This window comes from Equus asinus, chromosome 1 (genome assembly GCF_041296235.1).
Source record: "Equus asinus isolate D_3611 breed Donkey chromosome 1, EquAss-T2T_v2, whole genome shotgun sequence".
Taxonomy (NCBI): Eukaryota; Metazoa; Chordata; class Mammalia; order Perissodactyla; family Equidae; genus Equus; species Equus asinus.
The window spans coordinates 201650579-201670279 of NC_091790.1; the positions used below are offsets into that span (position 1 = coordinate 201650579).

The 19701-nt window shown below is 63.2% G+C and overlaps 1 protein-coding gene across 6 annotated transcripts in view; it reads left to right on the top strand.

Annotated features, from left to right (window-relative positions):
• The window catches only part of LOC106824298 (SCO-spondin), a 54953-nt gene that overhangs the window by 31430 nt on the left and 3822 nt on the right, over positions 1 to 19701 (top strand). For 3 of the 6 annotated variants that reach the window (XR_011505177.1, XM_070515568.1, XM_070515578.1), the window contains exons 59-97: positions 274 to 320; positions 494 to 664; positions 1004 to 1135; positions 1370 to 1515; positions 2785 to 2879; positions 3559 to 3611; positions 3816 to 4022; positions 4122 to 4292; positions 4417 to 4496; positions 5554 to 5723; positions 6437 to 6483; positions 6592 to 6783; positions 6872 to 7039; positions 7280 to 7480; positions 7817 to 7913; positions 8020 to 8219; positions 8565 to 8731; positions 9892 to 10052; positions 10241 to 10464; positions 11075 to 11116; positions 11284 to 11439; positions 11969 to 12178; positions 12360 to 12527; positions 13368 to 13499; positions 13605 to 13851; positions 14134 to 14286; positions 14374 to 14420; positions 14607 to 14951; positions 15292 to 15459; positions 16104 to 16234; positions 16511 to 16635; positions 16867 to 16913; positions 17156 to 17434; positions 17744 to 17902; positions 18058 to 18174; positions 18597 to 18735; positions 18885 to 19087; positions 19233 to 19360; positions 19462 to 19604. Coding sequence is in view for 2 of the 6 variants with exons in the window: in XM_070515568.1 (XP_070371669.1) it covers positions 274 to 320; positions 494 to 664; positions 1004 to 1135; positions 1370 to 1515; positions 2785 to 2879; positions 3559 to 3611; positions 3816 to 4022; positions 4122 to 4292; positions 4417 to 4496; positions 5554 to 5723; positions 6437 to 6483; positions 6592 to 6783; positions 6872 to 7039; positions 7280 to 7480; positions 7817 to 7913; positions 8020 to 8219; positions 8565 to 8731; positions 9892 to 10052; positions 10241 to 10464; positions 11075 to 11116; positions 11284 to 11439; positions 11969 to 12178; positions 12360 to 12527; positions 13368 to 13499; positions 13605 to 13851; positions 14134 to 14286; positions 14374 to 14420; positions 14607 to 14951; positions 15292 to 15459; positions 16104 to 16234; positions 16511 to 16635; positions 16867 to 16913; positions 17156 to 17434; positions 17744 to 17902; positions 18058 to 18174; positions 18597 to 18735; positions 18885 to 19087; positions 19233 to 19360; positions 19462 to 19604 (5868 nt within the window). In the remaining 4 variants the exon portion in view is untranslated. Of the gene's footprint in view, positions 1 to 273; positions 321 to 493; positions 665 to 1003; positions 1136 to 1369; positions 1516 to 2784; positions 2880 to 3558; positions 3612 to 3815; positions 4023 to 4121; positions 4293 to 4416; positions 4497 to 5553; positions 5724 to 6436; positions 6484 to 6591; positions 6784 to 6871; positions 7040 to 7279; positions 7481 to 7816; positions 7914 to 8019; positions 8220 to 8564; positions 8732 to 9891; positions 10053 to 10240; positions 10465 to 11074; positions 11117 to 11283; positions 11440 to 11968; positions 12179 to 12359; positions 12528 to 12812; positions 13074 to 13367; positions 13500 to 13604; positions 13852 to 14133; positions 14287 to 14373; positions 14421 to 14606; positions 14952 to 15291; positions 15460 to 16103; positions 16235 to 16510; positions 16636 to 16866; positions 16914 to 17155; positions 17435 to 17743; positions 17903 to 18057; positions 18175 to 18596; positions 18795 to 18884; positions 19088 to 19232; positions 19361 to 19461; positions 19605 to 19701 lie in introns of those variants that run through there. The other 3 variants (XR_011505178.1, XR_011505179.1, XR_011505180.1) reach the window with 2 other exon arrangements.

Consider the following 19701-nt stretch of genomic DNA (forward strand, 5'->3'; position numbering starts at 1 on the left):
GAATAAAAAGTATGAAAAGGTGACTCCTTGATAAAACTGCGGGACGAAGGGCAGTAGGGTGCCTAAGCACCGGGGGCTCATGGAGGGTGGAGTTCTCACCTGGTAGGAATCCTGGGTCACGACGTGAACTTCGTGTGGCACACGGGGCAACTTGCTTTACCTCCCGGACCCTTGGGGTTCTCTGCTGTGCAGTGGACATGGTGGTCCTGGCCAGGTTGCCCTGGGGATGGGGTTCCCAGGGGCAGGGGCTGACTGTGGGCCCCCTCTCTGCAGCACCTGCATCTCTGGCGAGATGGTGTGCACCTCGGAGCCCTGCCCAGGTACCGCTGATGCTCAGGAATGGACAGTGTGGGTCCTCAGGGACCCTAGGGGGTGCCAGCCCCTTCAGAGATCAACCCTGGGGGGTTCGGTGATGCCTTGGGGAAGTTGGGGTCGAGGGGTGACTTGGCCTGGCCTCACACGTACTGTGCTTCTCCCCACACCCACCCTGCAGTGGCCTGTGGCTGGAGCCCCTGGACCCCGTGGAGTGTCTGCAGCCGCAGCTGCAACGTGGGCCTTCGGCGGCGCTTCCGGGCGGGCACTGCGCCCCCTGCTGCCTTCGGGGGACCTGCCTGCCAGGGCCCAGACATGGAGGCTGAATTCTGTAGCCTGCGGCCATGTCAAGGTGAGAACAAGGTCCTCAGAACCCTCCAGAAAGGAGCCAAGAACACTCCAAGTCCCTACCCCCCGGACCCCGAGAGAGGTGCAAGGGCTTTCCTTAAGAGATGCCACAAAGACGTGGTCCCCAGAGGGCCCTGAGAGGGGTTCTCCCTGGAGGCCAGCCCTGTTCCAGGCCGAACCCCGGAACCTCCTGAGGAGGTGTGAGTTCTCCCGAGGTGGGATGTGAGGCTGCAGGGGTCTGGGATCCGGGGTACGAGTGACCGGGTGTCTGGGTGGGAGGAGGAGGCGGGGCTGTGCTGGCTACTAGGGCAGGGCTGCTGTGACCTGAGTGCCCTCCCCCAAGGTCCTGGTGGGGAGTGGGGCCCCTGGTCTCCGTGCTCCGTGCCCTGTGGTGGTGGCTACCGGAACCGCACCCGAGGTGGTGGCCCCCACAGCCTGATGGACTTCTCCCCCTGTGGCCTGCAGCCCTGTGCAGGTGAGGGCTGCCCTGGGCACGCACTTCCTCCACCATGTCCCTGCCCTCAGTTCTCATCCCCACCCGACTCAGGGCCCTGTCATCCCCTCCCTGTCACTGCAGGGACCCCTCCCTGAGCTCCTGTGCAGCCCCACAACATACCCAGCCACCCCAGAGCTGATGCCTTTCTGGGTTTGGGAGCCTGGGGGAGAGTTGAGAGCACCTGGGCTGGGCCATCAATTTCTGTGTCCTCAGGGCCGGTGCCTGGCGTGTGTCCCAGGGGCAAGCGGTGGCTGGACTGTGCCGAGGGCCCTGCCTCCTGTGCAGAGCTCAGCGCTCCTCAAGGGACTAACCAGACCTGCCACCCTGGCTGCTACTGCCCTTCCGGAACGCTCCTGCTGGTGGGTGTCCTCCCCGCCTGGCCTCCTCTGGGCCTGGGGTCCCTGGGTGGCAGGGAAGGGATGGGCAGGGCCTGGGCAGAGCCACAGCCAAAGGTATGGGGCTGGAGCCAGGGAGACCTTGCAGAGTTGAGGACAGAGCACTGAACTCAGGGCTCAACTTTGCCAGCAGCTGCAGGTGACCCTGGGTGAGTCACATGTGTCTCCCAAGGCCCTCTTGTCTGGTTTGGTGATAGGTCTAGAAGGTCTTTGTGATTCCTGCCTGCTTGAGTGCTCTGACCTCTTATGTTATCACCAGTTACTTATTGAGCACCACTGTATGCTCAGTCTTGGGCTAGGCTACACTGTGGGGGAAGCAGGCTCTGCCCTCAAGAAGCCTCCACTCTGAGAAAACCAGACCCAGAGCCCCTAGAATGAAGACAGAACCATGTGATGCCCAGGAAGTGAGCTTTGCACGTTGTGGAGTGCAAGGTGCAGAGGGGCAGGGGCTGGGTCAGTCATGGCGGGCTTCCTGGAGGAGCTGGACCTGACTTGCCCATCAGAGATTGGAGGATGTGGAGAGCAGGGAGGTGGCCACTCCCGTCAGAGGGCGGGGGGAACCAGGGCTGGGAAATGAGGTGGGTGTGGAGGAGTTTGGACAAAAGCTTGTGGGGTGGTCGGGAGGGCTTACAGAGATGCTGCTGGACCGTAGGTGTGGTTCAGGGACAGACTCCTGTCGGGTCTGGGTTCAAATCAGGCCCTTGCAGTGGTAGCTCTGTGACCTTGGGCTTCTTTGTTTGTAAAATTGGGTTAATAAGGTGCCCCTGTAAGTCTGTAAGACAGTAAAGTGCTTCCCAGGGCCTGGCCAGCAAACCTCAGTACAATTGACTTTGAATCATGCTGCTGGATGGCTGTTTTTTTAAAAAATTTGAGACACAAGCGACTTCTGTCTGAACTCCTTGTGCACATAGTTTGGTCTGGTCTTCTTTTGTTGATGAAAATGTGGGCTTTTTACATCATTGCTGTACCAATTGCACGTTTCCTATTTTGTTAGTTGATTTTGTGGACATTTGACAGTTCAGTCTCATGTCCTGCGATCAGAGACGGTCTTTTTCTCCCAGAAACTGGGTGCTCTGGGCCCCTCCCCGTGGTCCCCGCAGCTGAGGGCGTGCATTTCCTGATGTTGGGGAGAAGCCTTTGAAGGGTGGGAGCCTGGGAAGGGGGTGCTGAGCTCTGACTCGGAGAGCAGGCCAGCCTGGAAAGCAGAAGATGACGGAGGGCTTTTGATTCCAGAACAACGTGTGTGTGCCCTCCCAGGACTGCCCCTGCGCCCACGGGGGGCACCTCCACCCCCCGGGCAGTGCTGTTCTTCGTCCCTGTGAGAACTGGTGAGATGCAGTGGCCCCGTGACCCCTAAGGCCCCTGCTGTCCCTCCTCAGTGGCAGGGATGTTGCCCTCCAGTGGGCCCTGGAGACGCCCCGTCCCCCCCAGGCACGGCCCTCCAGCTCTCTGGGGCTGAGCCTGCTCGCCCCCTCGCCCACGCCACCCCCACCAATCTTCTCTCTTCCCACCTGTCTAGTCTGCTGGGGCTGCCGCGGTAACCCCACAAACTGGTGGCCTGAACACTGAAGTTTATCTTCCCACAATTCTGGAGGCTAGTAATCTAAGATCCAAGTGTCAGCAGGGTTGGTTCCCCCTGAGGGCTGTGAGGGAGAGTGTGTTCCAGGCCCCTGGAGTTGTTGGCAGCCGTCGGCATTGCTGAGCTTGTAGCTGCGTCCCTCCAGTCTGTATCCATGTGGCCGTCTTCTCCCTGTGTCCTCACACGATCTTCCTCTGTGCACGTCTGTCTCTGTGTCCACGTTTTCCCTTTGTATAAGGACACCAGTCATATTAGATTAGGGCCACCCTAATGACCCCATTTTAACTTGATCACCTCTCTGAAGACCCTCCCTCCAGATAAGGTCACATCTGCAGTCACATTCACGTATGTTTGGACTCCAACATAAGAGTTGGGGGGACACAGTTCAGCCTGTAGCAGCGCCCCAACATCTGCCGCTCCTCTTCCAGCTCCTGTGTCTCTGGGCTCATTACCAACTGCACCTCCTGGCCTTGTGCGGAGGGTGAGAAGGGGCCACTCCTGACTGCCCCCTGCACACTCCCTGTCACCACAGTGGGCCTGCACGGGGGTGGGGACAAAGCCCTCGAGAGAGGTGGGGGCAGGGAGGAGGGGCACCCCTGTCCTTGTGCATCATCTCTGCCGGCTGGCCCCTCCAGCCTGTGCTCGCTCCGTCCTGTCTCCGCCTCCCCGTCCTGTGCACCCTCAGGTCAGCCCACGTGGTCGCCCTGGACCCCATGGAGTGAGTGCTCGGCCTCCTGTGGCCCTGCCCGACGCCACCGGCACCGCTTCTGCACCAGGCGCCCTGGCATGGTGCTGTCCAGCATGGCGCTGCTGCCCCCACCGGCCTCGGTCACGCCTCTTTGCCCAGGCCCCGAGGCTGAGGAGGAGCCCTGCCTCCTGCCAGGGTGTGACCGTGAGTCCCTTGGGGCCCTGGATGGTGCCCTCTGTGCCCTGTGGATACCCCTGGCCCTGGTCAAGCCCCCCACCACTTCTTCCTCTGCTGTCCCCCTAGGAGCTGGGGGCTGGGGTCCTTGGGGGCCGTGGTCCAGCTGTAGCCGGAGCTGTGGGGGAGGCCTGCGGAGCCGGACCCGAGCCTGCGACCAGCCCCTGCCCCAGGGCCTGGGGGATTACTGCGAGGGGCCTCGGGCCCAGGGGGAGACCTGCCAGGTTCTGCCATGCCCAGGTACCTGCCAGGGGTGGGGGAGGGGAGTCAAGGAGCAAAGGTGGGGAACCTGGAGGAAGCTTCACAGGGCAACGGGCCGGGGTGGGCAACCCACACACTCAGCCCATCCTGTGCCCTCCCCTAGTGACCAACTGCACGGCCATTCAAGGGGCCGAGTACAGCCGCTGTGGCCCTCCCTGTCCACGCTCCTGTGATGACCTAGTGGTGAGTCTGGGCTCCCTTGGCACGCGTGCCTGACCACTGCCCCAAGCATCCCTTTGTGGGAAAGCAGGGTGTGGCTTTGGGACATGGCCCCTTCTAGCCTGGGGCAGTCCAGCCCTGGCAGGGCGGGGTGGGGTCTGCGCCCACCAGGCCGGCTCCTCTCGTTCCAGGGGATGAGGCTCACTCAATAGCCCTCGTCTCGTTACAGCCAACATTTCTCGATTTAAGCAGTTTATTACAAAAATAGCGTAAACACATAGGAAGGGGAAATTATTCCATTATCTCATCTTATACACCACCAGCACTTTAGTGTACCGACCTTGACTGTGTGTGCGTCTGTGTAAATGAGTGTTTGTGTGCATGTGTGTGCATGTGAATTTGCTTGGGTGTGTGAGACTGTTTGCTGAGTGACTGCCCAGGACCATGGAGAGGGACAGAGGCATCTCCGTGTCTTGTGGAGCCTGCATCGTGGTGGGGAAGCAGACCCGGATCAAAGATGCCCAGAGCCGTGGAGGAGGGATGGTGCTGTGGGGCCCTGTCTAAGGAGGTTGGGGAGGCTCCACACAGACAGAGGGAGGAGGAAGGGGTGGTGCCTGGCTCCCGGCCTCCCCCACAGGACCCAGCTCCTTCCCAAATGGCCTCCCTCTCCCACCAGCCTTCTGGTCCCCTGCTCTCTAAGTTCTGGGGAGGTCCGGGAGATACCCAGGTTCCCCCTGAACCCTCCGTGGGGTTCACATTTGGAGAACACTCCCACCCAGGGAAGCTTCTCACAGGCTCTCCTCCCCATCCCGTCTCCTCCCCTGGGGAGGGGCCACGGCAGAAACTCCATGGAAACTCGAAGCCTGGCTTGTTGTCCTCCCTGCCTTTCTCAACAAAACTTCGAGGTATAAACTGTGTCTAGAACATAACAACCGTGAACTGGAGCCTCGCACTTTCTCCCCTCTGCCCTCCTCAGCCTCATTCTTACCTCCTGTGACTGTGCTGACCCCCAAGGCACCCTGTCCCCACCTCCTTAGGCCCCATTTTCTGCCTGACTGGAGCCCTCCTTTACTGTCCCCAGCACTGTGTGTGGCACTGCCAGCCCGGCTGTTACTGCCCCCCAGGCCAGGTGCTGAGTGCCGACCGGGCCATCTGCGTACAGCCTGGCCATTGCAGCTGCCTGGACCTGCTGACTGGGGAGTGGCACCGGCCGGGCACTCAGCTGGCGAGGCCAGACGGCTGCAACTACTGGTGAGGCGGGCACGCGGGCAGGATGCAGGTGCAGGGGTGAAGGCGGAGCATGGGCAGGATGCAGGTGCAGGGGTGAGGGGGGGCTTGGGCAGGATGCAGGTGCAGGGGTGAGGGCGGGGCGCAGGCAGAAGGCAGGTGCAGGGGTGAGGGCGGGGCTCGGGCAGGATTCAGGTGCAGGGGTGAGGGCAGAGCATGGGCGGGATGCAGGTACAGGGTGAGGGCAGGACTAGCCCACTTCATTTCTGGCATACCTGAGCTCTCCTGGTGTCAGCTGATGCACGTTAGACCCCCACAGTCCCTGAGAAGATGCGGCAGGCACCCTAACCCCTGTCTGATAGGTGAGGAAACTGAGGCGGCCAGCTCCATGGTTTGTGCTCTGGGAGCCGGGGGCTGGGTGTGTTCTCTGAGGGGGAGGAGAGGTGACACGGGCAGTGTTTCCTCTCACTGTCTGGCCCCAGTCGGCAGCAGACGACCTGTAATCATTCCCCCGTAGGACACACGGTCTGCAGGACACCCGAGAGGCCCTCAGTGGGACAGGGAGCAGGATCTGGAGGCACTGGAGAAAGGGAGGGGTCACAGATCCAAGACCTCAAAGGGAAATGGGGGGCTAGGGGTGAGGGGGAGAGAAGAGGCAGCCCAGGAGGGGTGCGTGTGGAGGGTACGGGCAGGACTGAGCGTAGGCTCTCCCTCCTTTGCCTGCATGCCCCGCCCAGCACCTGCTCGGAGGGGAGGCTGACCTGCACAGACCTGCCTTGCCCAGGTACATACCCAGCTCAGAGGGAGGTGAGGAGAAGCGGCCCAGGGTCGCAGAAGGCTGGGCCTGGGGAAAGGACAGCAGTGCCCCAGCGCCCGCCATTGTTCCCCACAGTGCCTGGAGGCTGGTGCCCGTGGTCGGAGTGGACAGCGTGCACCCAGCCCTGCAGGAGCCAGATGAGGACCCGCTCCAGGGCCTGCACCTGCCCCCCTCCTCAGCACGGGGGAGCCCCGTGCCCCGGGGAGGCCGGGGAGGCAGGGGCCCAGCATCAGCGGGAGACCTGCCCCAGCCGCACTGCGTGCCCAGGTGAGATGCCCCCACTAGTCTGCCCCAGTCCCAATAGGCTGGGCCTCCTGAGCCTCCTAAGGCAGATGATTCTGTCTTTCTGGCACAGTGGATGGAGCCTGGAGCCCATGGGGACCGTGGTCTCCCTGTGACGTGTGCCTGGGGCAGTCCCATCGGAGCCGGGTGTGTAGCTGGCCCCCCACTGAGGGAGGCAGGCCCTGTCCTGGGGGCCATAGGCAGAGTCGCCCTTGCCAAGACAATTCCACCCGATGCACAGGTGAGGGCTTCCACAGAGGTCTGGGAGGGTCCCTTGTAAAGCTGGGGAGACGCTGACTCTGACCTTTGAGTCCCCTGTACACATGCATGTCACTCTCTGTGAGGAGCAGCCATTGGGTCACTCATCCCATGACCCTGGGGTAAGGTGGGAGGTCCCTGCAGGTGGGGGGCATGGCAGGATAGTATCCCTCAGGATGGGCCCCGACTCAGCACCACCCTCTCTGCTTCCCTCCTGCCACAGACTGTGGGGGTGGCCAGGAGCTTCTTCCCTGTGGGCGGCCCTGCCCCCGCTCCTGCCAGGACCTGTCCCTGGGGATGATGTGCCAGCCAGGCTCGACGGCCTGCCAGCCCAGCTGTGGGTGTCCCCCTGGGCAGCTGTCCCAGGATGGCCTTTGTGTGTCCCCCGCCCACTGCCGCTGCCAGTACCAGCCTGGAGCCATGGGTCAGTGCCACCCCTTGTCCTCGCCCATGGGTCCCCAGAGCATTGCAGCGCCCCCTTCCTGGCCCCTGGTCCTCTGCCCATTGGGCCCAACCTGGGGCCACAGGATAGGAATGGGTAACCTTGGCCTCCCCAATGCTCGAGGCCTTAGTCTCCCCTGAATCCTACCACGTCCCTTGGCTGGTCCATGTTGGGGCTTTCATGTCCCATGTCCAGGATCTGGGGCACCGTGGGGTGGAGTCTGGTGGGGAGGGAGGTAGAAGGCAGTGGGGTAGGAGGAGGGATTTAGGGGGTACACTGAGCTGTCTGGAGTCCCCAGCCCCACTCCTGTGCCCTCAGGGATCCCCGAGAACCAGAGCCGCTCAGCAGGGTCTGGGCTCAGCTCCTGGCAGAGCTTGGAACCCGGAGAGGTGGTGACTGGGCCGTGTGACAACTGGTGAGCCAAGAGAAGCAGGGAGGGGATGGGCTGCCAGCCTGGCAATAGGGCCCTCCCGGGAGTTGGGGGGGTGGCCTGTCTTCTGAAGCCTCCTCCTTGTCCCCAGCACCTGTGTGGCAGGCATCCTGCAATGCCAGGAGGTGCCTGGCTGCCCTGGCCCTGGGGTGTGGAGCTCCTGGGGCCCCTGGGAGGACTGCAGTGTTTCGTGTGGGGGAGGGGAGCAGCTGCGCTCTCGACTCTGCGCCCGGCCCCCCTGCCTGGGGCCTGTCCGCCAGAGCCGCACCTGCCACACACAAGTCTGCAGAGGTGAGCCCCAGCCCAGGCTCTGCCCTTGACACTCCGACCTAGGTTTGATTCCCATGCTGACATTTGACCCTGACGCATGGGTGCCTTTTGTCCAGGCCAGTGATGGGCAAGTGGAGGAGGAAGTAGCCAGATTTGGGCTGTACCAAGGATGGGGGAGCCTGTGGGTGTGGGCATGACATTGTCCCTGAGGGACACAGCTCAGGGAGGGTGTTGTTGGCACGACTCGGAAAAGATGGTGGGGGACAGGCACCGGGGAGAGTAAAAGGCAGATGGTGAGGTGGGCGCAGAAGGAGGCAGAGAGGGCGGTGGGGCTGGAGCTGGGCACTGACGCAGGTGTTGCCTCAGAGGCAGGCTGCCCGGCCGGGCGACTGTACCGGGAGTGCCAGCCCAGCGAGGGGTGCCCCTTCTCCTGCGCCCACATCACTCAGCAGGTGGGCTGCTTCTCCGATGGCTGCGAGGAGGGCTGCCACTGCCCCGAGGGCACCTTCCAGCATGGCTCGGCCTGTGTCCAGGTCAGAACCCACCTGACCAAGAGCCCAGGGCCCACCCTTACCCCCAGCCCATCAGCTCATCACCTCTACGGACCCTGTGGCCTCTGGACAGCTCGCCCCTTCCTCACAGGATCCTGGGCAAGCATCCGGGCATGGGGGCCGTCCGAGGCCTCTGCTGCCTGCGTTGAGGGGCAGGCAGAGTTCTAGTGCTTAGAGCGAAGGCTGAGGCGCTGCAGCCTCTGGGCGTCCCTGGTCCCCGGGGAATGGGGATGTTGTCTGGGGCCCTGCCCTTCACCAGCACATCTTCCTGGCTCCCAACTCCAGCTTAGAGCCGCCCCTGACCGAGGTGTGGCCGGGTGTCCCCTCTGGCTCCTTGATGCCCAGCTCCTGGCAGCGAAGGGCGGTTTCCTGCCAGGCCTCAGTGGCTCCCCACACCATTCAGGCCACTGCAGGGAATCATGGGTCCTCACTGCCCCCCTTTGCCCTTCCACGCCCTTGTGGGGAAAGCGTCCCCTCACCCTTGCTTTGCCTGGCCCCAGAGACCTTGCCTCTGACTGTGGGGTCCAGACAGCAGGCAGGTGCCCACTCTGCTCTGTCCAGCCCTATAGGCGCACAGCGATTCCTTTGAACCCTAATCCTGAAGCTGGCATCCCAGTGGGCTCCCCCTAGCCAGGGTTCCAGAATGCCATGGCTGGCAGGAACCCGAATAGCCACCTAGTCCCCACCTCCTGACTTAGAGCTGATGACATTGAGCCCCAGGGTGGGAATGGACACACCAAGTCAGCCGACAGTTATTGGCAGAACTAGACGCAAACTCAGATGTTCTGATTCCTAGCTGAAGCCCCCTCCCATGCTGCCTCCAAGTCTTGTCCTGTCAGGGCCTTGGTTGACCTCGCCTGTGTCCTAGCTAAGTGCTCTATGTAGCAAGGTTGGCTGGCCATCTCGGTCAAGCCCCTAGGCCACGCACCTCTCACCTCTCACATTCATACCCCTGATGCGGGTGAACAGTTCCACTTGTTCCCGGAAGTGCTCTTCTGGGGCCCAGGGCCCTCTCCTGGGGCCACACACCTCTCTTCCTCCCCTTCCATTCTTCCCCTGCCTGCTTTGTGCAGAGGGCTGGCACCAGGGCTGGTGGCTCCAGCCTGTGCGATGGCACTTTCTCCTCTGCTCCCACCCCCCAGGAGTGCCCGTGTGTGCTGACAGCCTTGCTGCTGCAGGAGCTGGGAGCCGCCAGCGCTGACCCTGAGGCTCGCCCACCCATTCTGGGAGAAGGGGGTCAGCCCCTTGGGCCTGGAGATGAGCTGGGCTCGGGTCAGACCCTCCGTGTAGGCTGCAGCAACTGGTGAGGGGGACGATGAGGGTGGAGACATTTGAGGTCACAGGAGGGGGAGCACTGGGCTGCCCTCTGCCCCCCTGGCCTGGGCTAGCCCTGGCTCCATCTCCTCACCCTTCAGGGCCAAGACCTTTGCCCACACCCCTTTCTCTGAGGGTCCGTCCTTCTGGCGCCTCACCCTTACGCCCTCTCCCCAGCTCCTGTGTGCACGGAAAGCTGTCTTGCTCTGTGGAGGACTGCTCCAGGGCTGGTGGTGGCTTCAGTCCCTGGGGTCCATGGGGTCTGTGCTCCCGCTCCTGTGGCGGGCTCGGCACCCGCACCCGTAGCCGCCAGTGTGTGCACCCCACGCCAGCTCCCGGCGGCCAGGGCTGCCTTGGGCCCCACCAGGACCTCGAGTACTGCCCCAGCCCAGACTGCCCAGGTGAGGAAAGCGGGAGGGGAGAGTCTGGCTGGCTGAATCCACTTCAGCTGGCCTCTTGTCCTTTCTTATTTCTGTCTGTCGCTGTTTCATTCTCTGCATCTTTCTTCCTCTCACCTTCTAGCTCTGTGTTTCTTTTCTATTCAGGTACATTCAACCAACATTTCTGGAGCTCTTGCCAAATGCACAAATTGGAGTTGGGGTAGTGAGGACCCTGACCTTGGAATCCAGGGGCTCAGATAACCCATTTCAGTATGTGATGAGCCCCGTAGGAGGGCCCATCTGCTATGGGAGATCAGGGAGATTGAGAATTCTCCTTGAGCAACAGTCTAGAAGGGCTTCCTGGAGGAGGCAGCATCTGAGGGGGTTTGAGGGATGCGAAGGACGTTAACAAGCATTGGAGGGGAAGGAATGCCAGGTAGCAGGAACGGCTTGAGTAAAGACCTTGCTGCCACGAGAAAGTGCTGTACCTGGACTGTCTGTGGGAGACCAGGTGGAAGGAAGGGCTGAACCAGATAGCGGCGGATCTGGAGCTCAGCCACCAGCTTCTGGCTTGGTCCTGGTGCACTGCAGGCTGGGAAACATTTCTGAGCTGGGTTTTCCTTTGGCACAGGGGCTGGAGGGTCCACGGTGGAGCCAGCGACGGGCCTTCCAGGTAGCCCAGACTCCTTGGGTCCTGGCCCTGCACTCCCTGCACCCCTGCCATGCGGCCTCCCTTGGGAAAAGCAAGTCCGGGGCCTCCTCCCTCCCCACACCTGCTTCCTGGGAGGCGGGACCCCAGGGCAGACTCATCAGGAGATGCCCCTGCCTCCCCTCCCCCAGGTGGCTGGGGCCTGTGGTCCCCGTGGTCCCCCTGCTCCAGCAGCTGCACAGACCCCGCTCGCCCTGCTCTGCGCAGCCGCACCCGCCTCTGCCTGGTGAACTGCACCAGCGGGGACACTTCGCAGGAGCGCCCTTGCAACCTGCCCTCTTGCACAGGTGCGTGTACTTCCAGTCTCAACCTCTGACCCTGACCTGTGTCTGAACCCTGACTATCCCCTCTAACCCCAACTTTGCCCTCAAACAATCCATTCTAACCCCTAGCCCCCCACCCCCAAACCCTGACATCTGATACCCATTAAGCAAATATTATCTGATTTGGCATCTGATCTGAATCCATGCCTGTCTCCGGACCCTGGTCCCCTTTGCCACCCCCAGCAGCTGCTGGGAAGCGCTGCCAACTTGCAGCAAATCCTCACCCACATGTGTACTGAATACCCCCCAACCAAGGTCCCTTCCAAATCCCTCTGCAGCCCCTGTGGGGCTGGGACTACTGTCCCCTATGAAAAAGGGGAAACTGAGGCCCAGGGGCCACAGCCACACAATAGTCAGTATCAGATCTGGAAGGGGAACCCGAAGGTCTGGATGAGGTCAGAGCTGGTCCGGCAGAGGAGGAGGTCTGCCCTTGAGCTGGGCAGGTTCTGTAGGGCCAGGGCTGGCTCCAGCCCAGCTTTATCGCCTCCCACAGAGCTGCCGCTGTGCCCTGGCCCGGGCTGCGTGGCCGGGAACTGCTCCTGGACCACCTGGGCCCCGTGGGAACCTTGCTCCCGAAGCTGCGGGGTGGGCCAGCAGCGCCGCCTTCGGGCGTACCGTCCCCCAGGGCCCGGTGGGCACTGGTGCCCCGACATCCTTACAGCTTACCAGGAGCACCGCTTCTGCAACCGGCGTGCTTGCCCAGGTGAGGTGGGCTGGTGAGGACCAGGGGGTGCTCTTCCCTGGCCTCAGTGCCCCTCCCAGGCACCCGGCCACCTGAGTGTGGCACTTCCATCTTAGTGCAGGACCCTGCCCCAGGCTCGTGGGACACGGGGGCCCTCTGCCTGAGCCAGGCCCCTCATGTGGCTCTTCCTTCTCCCACTTAGTGCCAGGAGGCTGGTCCCGCTGGAGTCCCTGGTCCTGGTGTGACCGGAGCTGTGGAGGGGGCCGATCCCTGAGGAGCCGCCGTTGCTCGAGCCCCCCACCCAAAAACGGGGGTGCTCCCTGTGTTGGGGAGAAGCACCACGCTCGGCTCTGCAATCCCATGCCGTGTGGTATGGCAGTGGTGACAGCACATCCCTGGTGGCCTGTGCACTCTGCACAGCTCTCTGCACCCCCACCTCTAATTTCCTCCCCACATCACCTTGCAACATAGACGGGGCGTTACCCCATTGGCCAGTTAAGAAAACTGAGACCCACAGGGGTAGATGGAGGGATCTGGGCGTTGGGTAAGGTCTCCCTGTGCCCAGTGATGAGCTGCTGGAACCCACCCACTGCCCACCCCAACCCTGGACTAGAACTCACTGTCTCAGCTTTGCCCCACTCTCCCATTCCTAAAGAACCGTCCTGCCCTGTCGAGATTCTCGGAGGATTTGAGGGTGACAGTGCTGAGTGTACCTGGTGCCCGGGATGTGGATTGAGCCAGACAGCTGTGATCCCCTGCCCTCCCCCACCTGCTTCAGCTCCTTCTGTTATTGGTCCTTCGGAGCTCACTGACCTCACGGACCCGGGTTACTCTAGGCCCCACCCCCTCTGTTAGGCCACTCCCTACACACATTGCCTTCCATCTCCCTGCGGATGAACACAAAGGAGCCACATAGGTGAGAATGTTGGCTTTTTAGATGCACGAATTCAGTTCAGCTGGACAAACATCTGTTGAGTGCCAGGCTAGATGCTGGGAACTCACAGGCAGAAGCAAAGAGCAGCTCTGTCCCTCAGAATGTCCCATCCCAGGGTCTCCCCAAAGCCCCATGTTCCCATGGGCACCAAGGTGGGGACAAGGACAGGGCGTATGGCTTCCTGGAGGTAGGGGTGGGCCCCCTTGGGGCAGCGGGAGGGTTTCTGAGCCCTGGGGCTCAGGGTCCTCTTGATTCTGGTCCTCCCCATCTGCTCAGAGGAGGGCTGCCCAGCAGGCATGGAGGTCGTCAGCTGTGCCAACCGCTGCCCCCGCCGCTGCTCAGACCTCCAGGAGGGGATCGTGTGTCAGGATGGCCAGCCCTGCCAGCGGGGCTGCCGCTGCCCTGAGGGTATGTGCTGCCCCGACCCTCCGCATGGCATGTCAGGGCAGCTGGGCAGGAAGGCAGCTGGTGCCTGGGGTGCCAGTGCAGCTCTGAAGGGTCGCCTCCCCACAGGCTCCCTGGAGCAGGACAGCGGCTGTGTGCCAATTGAGCACTGCGAGTGCACGGATGCCCAGGGCCACAGCTGGGCCCCAGGGAGCCAGCACCAGGAGGCCTGTAACAATTGCTCGTGCCAGGCCGGGCAGCTCTCCTGCACGGCTCAGCCCTGCCCACCACCAGCCCACTGCACCTGGAGCCGCTGGTCAGCCTGGAGTCCCTGCAGCCGCTCATGTGGGCCTGGCGGGCAGCAGAGCCGCTTCCGGTATGGGGCTGGGCCAGGCTAGGGTCACCTCTCCCCACCCCGGGTCTCCCGCTGCCTGGACACCGTCTCCCTCTCTGACACCAAGTTCCTGGATCCTGCCCCCCACCAGTGATTGCACCCAGCCTGTGTCCTGGCCAAGCTTTTGTCCCTGCTCATCCTTGCCTTTCCTTAGCCACCTCCGCGCCCACCCTGGGTTTCCCCATTGGGTGTCCCTTAGGAGGTGGAGGGGTGATGAAGGGCCCTGGGCCATTTCTTGCTTTCTCTGCCCCCGGCCCCGCCCAGGTCCTCCACGTCAGACTCATGGGCGCCGGAGTGTCGGGAGGAGCAGTCCCAGAGCCAGCCCTGCCCTCAGCCCCCGTGCCCACCCCTGTGCCTGCATGGTGCCCACTCCCGCACCCTAGGGGACAGTTGGCAGCAGGGCGAGTGCCAGCAGTGGTAAGCCCAGGGGCAGGGGCAGGGGCAGGGTGGCCTGTACTGTCCTGCTGGACAGCAGCATCCCTGAGTCTGGGCTCCTCCCCTCAGCTCCTGCACCCCGGAGGGGGTCATCTGCGAGGACACCAAGTGTGCAGGTCTGGGTTTCACCCTGATCCCCGCCTCACCCCACCCTACCAGCCTCGCTGTCCATCTTGCTCTGTATCCTCTATTTCCCTCCCGCCTGTTTCCAACTGCCACCCCCTGTGCCACGAAGGTCCTGCCCAGCCCTCGGGGCCTTCGCTCCCTCTGACTCTTCTAACCTCATTTGTCCCCTCCCACAGAGCCCGGGGCCTGGACACTGTGGTCCCCCTGGTCTGACTGCCTTGTCTCCTGTGGAGGTGGAAACCAGGTCCGCACCCGGGTCTGCATGGCCTTGGCTTCTCGCCTTGAGCCCCGCCACTGCCTGGGCCCCGACACCCAGACCCAGCACTGTGGGTGGCAGCCTTGCCCGGGGCTGCAGGAGGCCTGTTCCTGGGGCCCGTGGGGGCCCTGTTCCCGCAGCTGCGGCCCCGGCCTGGCCTCCCGCTCTGGGTCCTGCCCCTGCCTACTGGCCGAGGCTGACCCCACCTGCAATGGGACCTTCCTTCACCTGGACACCCAGGCCTGCTACGCAGGGCCCTGCCTGGGTGAGTGTGCAGGGAAGTGAAGTCCCTCCCCGGCTTTCCTCCCTGGGGAAAACTCAGGGAATAATATGTGTTTTCCAAACCCCCAGATTATTCCCCCAAAATATATCTACATCTGTTCCTCCCCCATTTTTGTTTTATTCTTGTCTGCTTTCCCCCATCGCTTCCTCTGAGATGTGACTCTCACTGCTGGGTGACAAGGAACCCTGCCAGCTGGGACCTTTCTGAATTCTTGGCTTCCTTTTGCCTTTTTCCTGTGCAGGGTGCTGGTTGGGGCTGGGATGAGGGGGGAGAGCATGTAAGAGAGAGGCCCCTGGCTGACATCCCCCACCTTGGTCCCTAGAGGAGTGCGTGTGGAGCAGCTGGAGCAGCTGGACGCGATGCTCATGCCAAGTGCTGGTCCAGCAGCGCTACCGACACCAGGGACCAGCTCCCGGAAGGGCAAGGGAGGGCCCCCCCTGCACACGGCTGGACGGCCACTTCCGGCCTTGCCTCATCAGCAACTGCTCTGGTGAGGCCCCAGGAGCAAGCTGAACCCTGGCAGGGGCCTCCCAGGGCCCCCACTGGGACTCTCAGCTCATCTCGGAGCGAACCTCAATGCCCCCAGGACCTCAGAGCAGTTGCCCTGGCCTGCACTGACCCTTGCCCTCGGCAGCCCAGCTACTCCCCTGCCCCACCCTCAGCTACTCTCTCGTCACAGCTGTTCCCCACCCCTGTAGCCTTCACTGTGATTTTCCCACTTTGCAGCTGTGGGCCCAGCAGAGGCTTTGTCCGCTTGGAGCTGCCCCCAGGCACAGTGGGTCTGGCCCACCTCCTGTTGTAGCTGCCCTCCATTTCTGCCCCTCCGTCTCCCGTAGACCAATCCCTAGAGCACCTGCTGGCCCCTAACTCCCCGCAGCCCCGATCCTCCATGCAGATTCCTGGCTCTCCAAGGCCCAGACCCGCCTGCCCCTTCCCTGGGGGCACCTACACGGGTGGAGTGGGTACTGGATGGGCGACATTGGGCTGTCCTTTCAGGCAGCAGGGGGGCAGTCTTACACTCCTACAGGGTGTCCCCAAGGGGCCTCGATGGGACCATGCACTATGTGCTCTGGGCTTGGGGGTCAGAGGTTGCCTCTGGGCTGCCCCCCATCAGTCTGCCTGCCTCCCCTCCAGAGGACAGCTGCACTCCTCCCTTTGAGTTCCACGCCTGCGGCTCCCCCTGTGCTGGGCTCTGTGCCACACACCTGAGCCGTGGGCTCTGTCAGGACCTGCCACCTTGCCAGCCCGGCTGCTACTGCCCTGAGGTGAGGGGTGGAGCTAGCGGAGAGGCCCCAGGAGAAGGGGCTGCTCTGTCCACACTCCCACACCTCCTCCCTCCCTTCGTGATGCCCACCGTGACACCCCTCCTCATGGTGCCTCCTCGTGGTGCCTTAGTTCTTCACATTCTACCTCGTGGCTGTTCGCCTATCCATTCCCTCAGCAACACGCCTGTGCACCTGCTGTGGGCCAGGCACGGTGCTGGTGTTAGGACGCAGAGATGACTGCCACACAGCCCTGTTCCTGTGTCCCCTCCTGCACAGGGGCTGCTGGAGCAGGCTGGGGGCTGCATTCCCCCAGAGCAGTGTAGCTGCCAGCACATCTTAGGAGAAGGAGCCGGGGTGACCCTGGCCCCCGGGGAAAACCTGCAGCTGGGCTGCAAAGAGTGGTGAGTGATGGAGGTGGGGGAGGGGCCAGGGAATGGACTGGGAGGGGGTAGGGGCCCCCAGGACAGCCTGACCTCCACAGAGAAGGTCAAGTTAAGGCCCCCAGGCCCAGCCCCAGCCTCATCCTGCTCCAGATGAGCCCAGAGCTCAGGTTACCCCTACATGAGGCCCCGCCCACCACTCTGGGCTGGATCCTGTCTTCTAGAGCCCACTCTGACCACTCTCTCCCACAGTGTATGCCAGCACGGGGAGCTGCGGTGCACCAGCTGGGGCTGTCAAGGTAACCCTGGACTAGGGAGACCAGCTGTCCCCATTTGCCCAGGACTGGGGGGTTTCTGGGACCTGGCACTTCCAGTGCTAGAACTGGGGCAGTCCCAGACAAACCAGGATGGTTGGTCACCCCGCCCTGGCTGCCCGCCGCCCACCTCCTCCAGCTTCCGGGTCACAGCCCTCTGTGTCCACCACGGTCGCTGGGTCTGGGGATGGTCACTGGGTAGGGCTCCCACACGCTGCCCTTCCTAGGTCTTCTGCCTCTCAGTGGCTGGTCCGAGTGGTCGCCTTGTGGGCCCTGCCTGCCCCTTGGTGTCCTGGCCCCTGCCTCCAGGGCTGCCCTAGAGGAGCGCTGGCCCCAGGACCCAGCCAGCCTCTCCCCAACCTCGGCCCCTGTGCTGGCCTCGGAGCAGCACCGCCATCGCCTCTGCTTGGACCCTGAGACAGGGAGGCCATGGGCCGGGGACCCAGACCTCTGCACTGCACCACTCAGCCAGCAACGCCTCTGCCCGGACCCTCAAGCCTGCCACGGTGATGGGGAGGGGCCTAGGCCAACAGGGCAAGGGGCCTGGAATGAGGGTGGAGGGGGTCCTGGCTAGGAGGGGCTGGGCCGTGTTGTTCATTTCTGTGCCCGGGTAGTTAGCTGACCTGCTAACACTCCAGGGCCTGCTGGATTTGAGGCGGGTGGGGCCGCAGCTGGAAGAGAAGGAAGGGACCCCTGGTCGGGGAGTGGAGCTCAGGGTGTGCCAGTGTCTGCTGGGCTGGAGCCCAAGGGCTGGGGTGGGAGCAGGAGGCAGGGGAGGTGAACCCTGGGCACTGACTTCCATTTTACCTCCTCAGACTTATGCCAGTGGAGTCCTTGGGGGCCCTGGAGCCCCTGCCAGGTGCCCTGCAGTGGGGGGTTCCGGCTGCGCTGGAGAAAGGCAGGGGTTCCCCCTGGAGGAGGCTGCCGGGGGCCATGGGCTCAGACAGAGAGCTGCAACATGGGGCCCTGCCCAGGTAACCCCCCAAACCTGGCGTCCGGAGGAGGAGCCAGGGACAGTACTGTCAGAGATAGCGCCTGAGGGAGATGTTGCCTCTGCTCCTGGAGGCATGCAGTGGAGGGCAGGGCCTGAGAACGTCCCTAATGTGGACTCCTACCTTCTGGTCCTCAGGGGAGAGCTGTGAGTCCAGGGACACCGTGCCCACCCCTGACTGTGCCAACCAGTGCCCTAGAAGCTGTGCCGACCTCTGGGACCGTGTGCAGTGTCTGCAGGGACCGTGCCGCCCAGGTGGCCAGGCCATGCCTGGGAACCCTGGGGAAGCCAGGGCAGCGAGTGTGTGGCCTGGGGGCGGAGACAGACTGCAGGGTCATGAGTAACAGGGCAGCAGAGTGGGTCCTCGGGTCACTTTCAGCGACTGGCTGGGGGTCCTGTGTAGAGGGAGCCTCAGTCGAGATGGGCTGTGTCTGTGAGGATGCTCTCAGGCAGCCTCAAGGGCCCTGGGGTGGTACCCACACATAGGGCGGCCTAGAGCATCCCCTTCTTGAGCTTGGGGGTGGGAGATATCGTGGAGACCAGGTCACGTCGGGGAGGGAGGTGGCAGACGGAAAGGATGCTCCAGTGCCAGCCTGAGGCCTTGGAGTCCAGAGGGACTCGTCGTGTGTGCCTGCCCTGGCACTGAATCTTGCTTGTCCTTCCTACCCCTACACCAGGCTGCCGCTGTCCCCCTGGGCAACTGGTACAGGATGGGCACTGTGTGCCCATCTCCTCTTGCCGCTGTGGCCTCCCCAGCCCCAATGCCTCGTGGGTCCTGGCCCCGGCCGAGGTGGTGCAGCTGGACTGCAAAACCTGGTATGGCTGCCCACTGCAGGCCAGGCGGGAGGACAGGAGCTTCGGATGGGAGGCCTGGGGTAGGTCAGGGTCATGGGCATTGCTGGGGAGCAAAACTCTATTCACACTGATTCGGGGCTGGGGCCCTTTCTGCACACCCCTGTCCACAGCACCTGTGTCAATGGGTCCCTGTTGTGTCCACGCCATGAGTGCCCAGTCCTTGGGCCTTGGTCAGCCTGGAGCAGCTGCTCGGCTCCCTGCGGTGGGGGCATCACCAAGCGCCGTCGGAGCTGTGAGGAAGGTCCCAGGGGGGCACCATGCCAAGCCCAGGACACAGAGCAATGGCAGGAGTGTAACCCGCAGCCCTGCCCTGGTGAGTGCCCAGTGGTGGGTGCCTGCCCTGCCCTTTGGTGCTGCTGAGCTGAGGCCCCTGGCCCAGCTGACACTCACCAGGGCAGGTGGCAGGTCCTGAGGCAGCCCCCTCGGGACTCCACATCACTATCTGTGTGCTCCCCTAGAGTGCCCACCTGGCCAGGTGCTCAGGGCCTGTGCCCTCTCGTGCCCGCGCCTCTGCTCACATCTGCAGCCTGGTGACCTCTGTGTGCAGGACGTCTGCCAGCCTGGCTGTGGCTGCCCTGGAGGGCAGGTAGGTGTGGGCACTGGGCCCTGACTCCCACCTGGGGGAGCAGGCAGGTATGGGGGTAGGAGGCACTGACTGGAGTCTAACTGGAGCCTGCACTGCCCCAGCTGCTGCACAATGGCACCTGTGTGCCCCCCACTGCATGCCCCTGCACCCAGCTCTCCCTGCCCTGGGGCCTCACCCTAAGCCTTGAAGAGCAGGCCCAGGAGCTGCCCCCAGGAACTGTGCTCAGCTGGAACTGCACCCGCTGGTGAGGGCTGGGGACTGGGGGGTTGGGGGAGGCAGGGGTTGCTGAGAATGGGAGTGGGGAGGAGGGCACAGGAGGCCTCTGAACACATGCTTCTGTC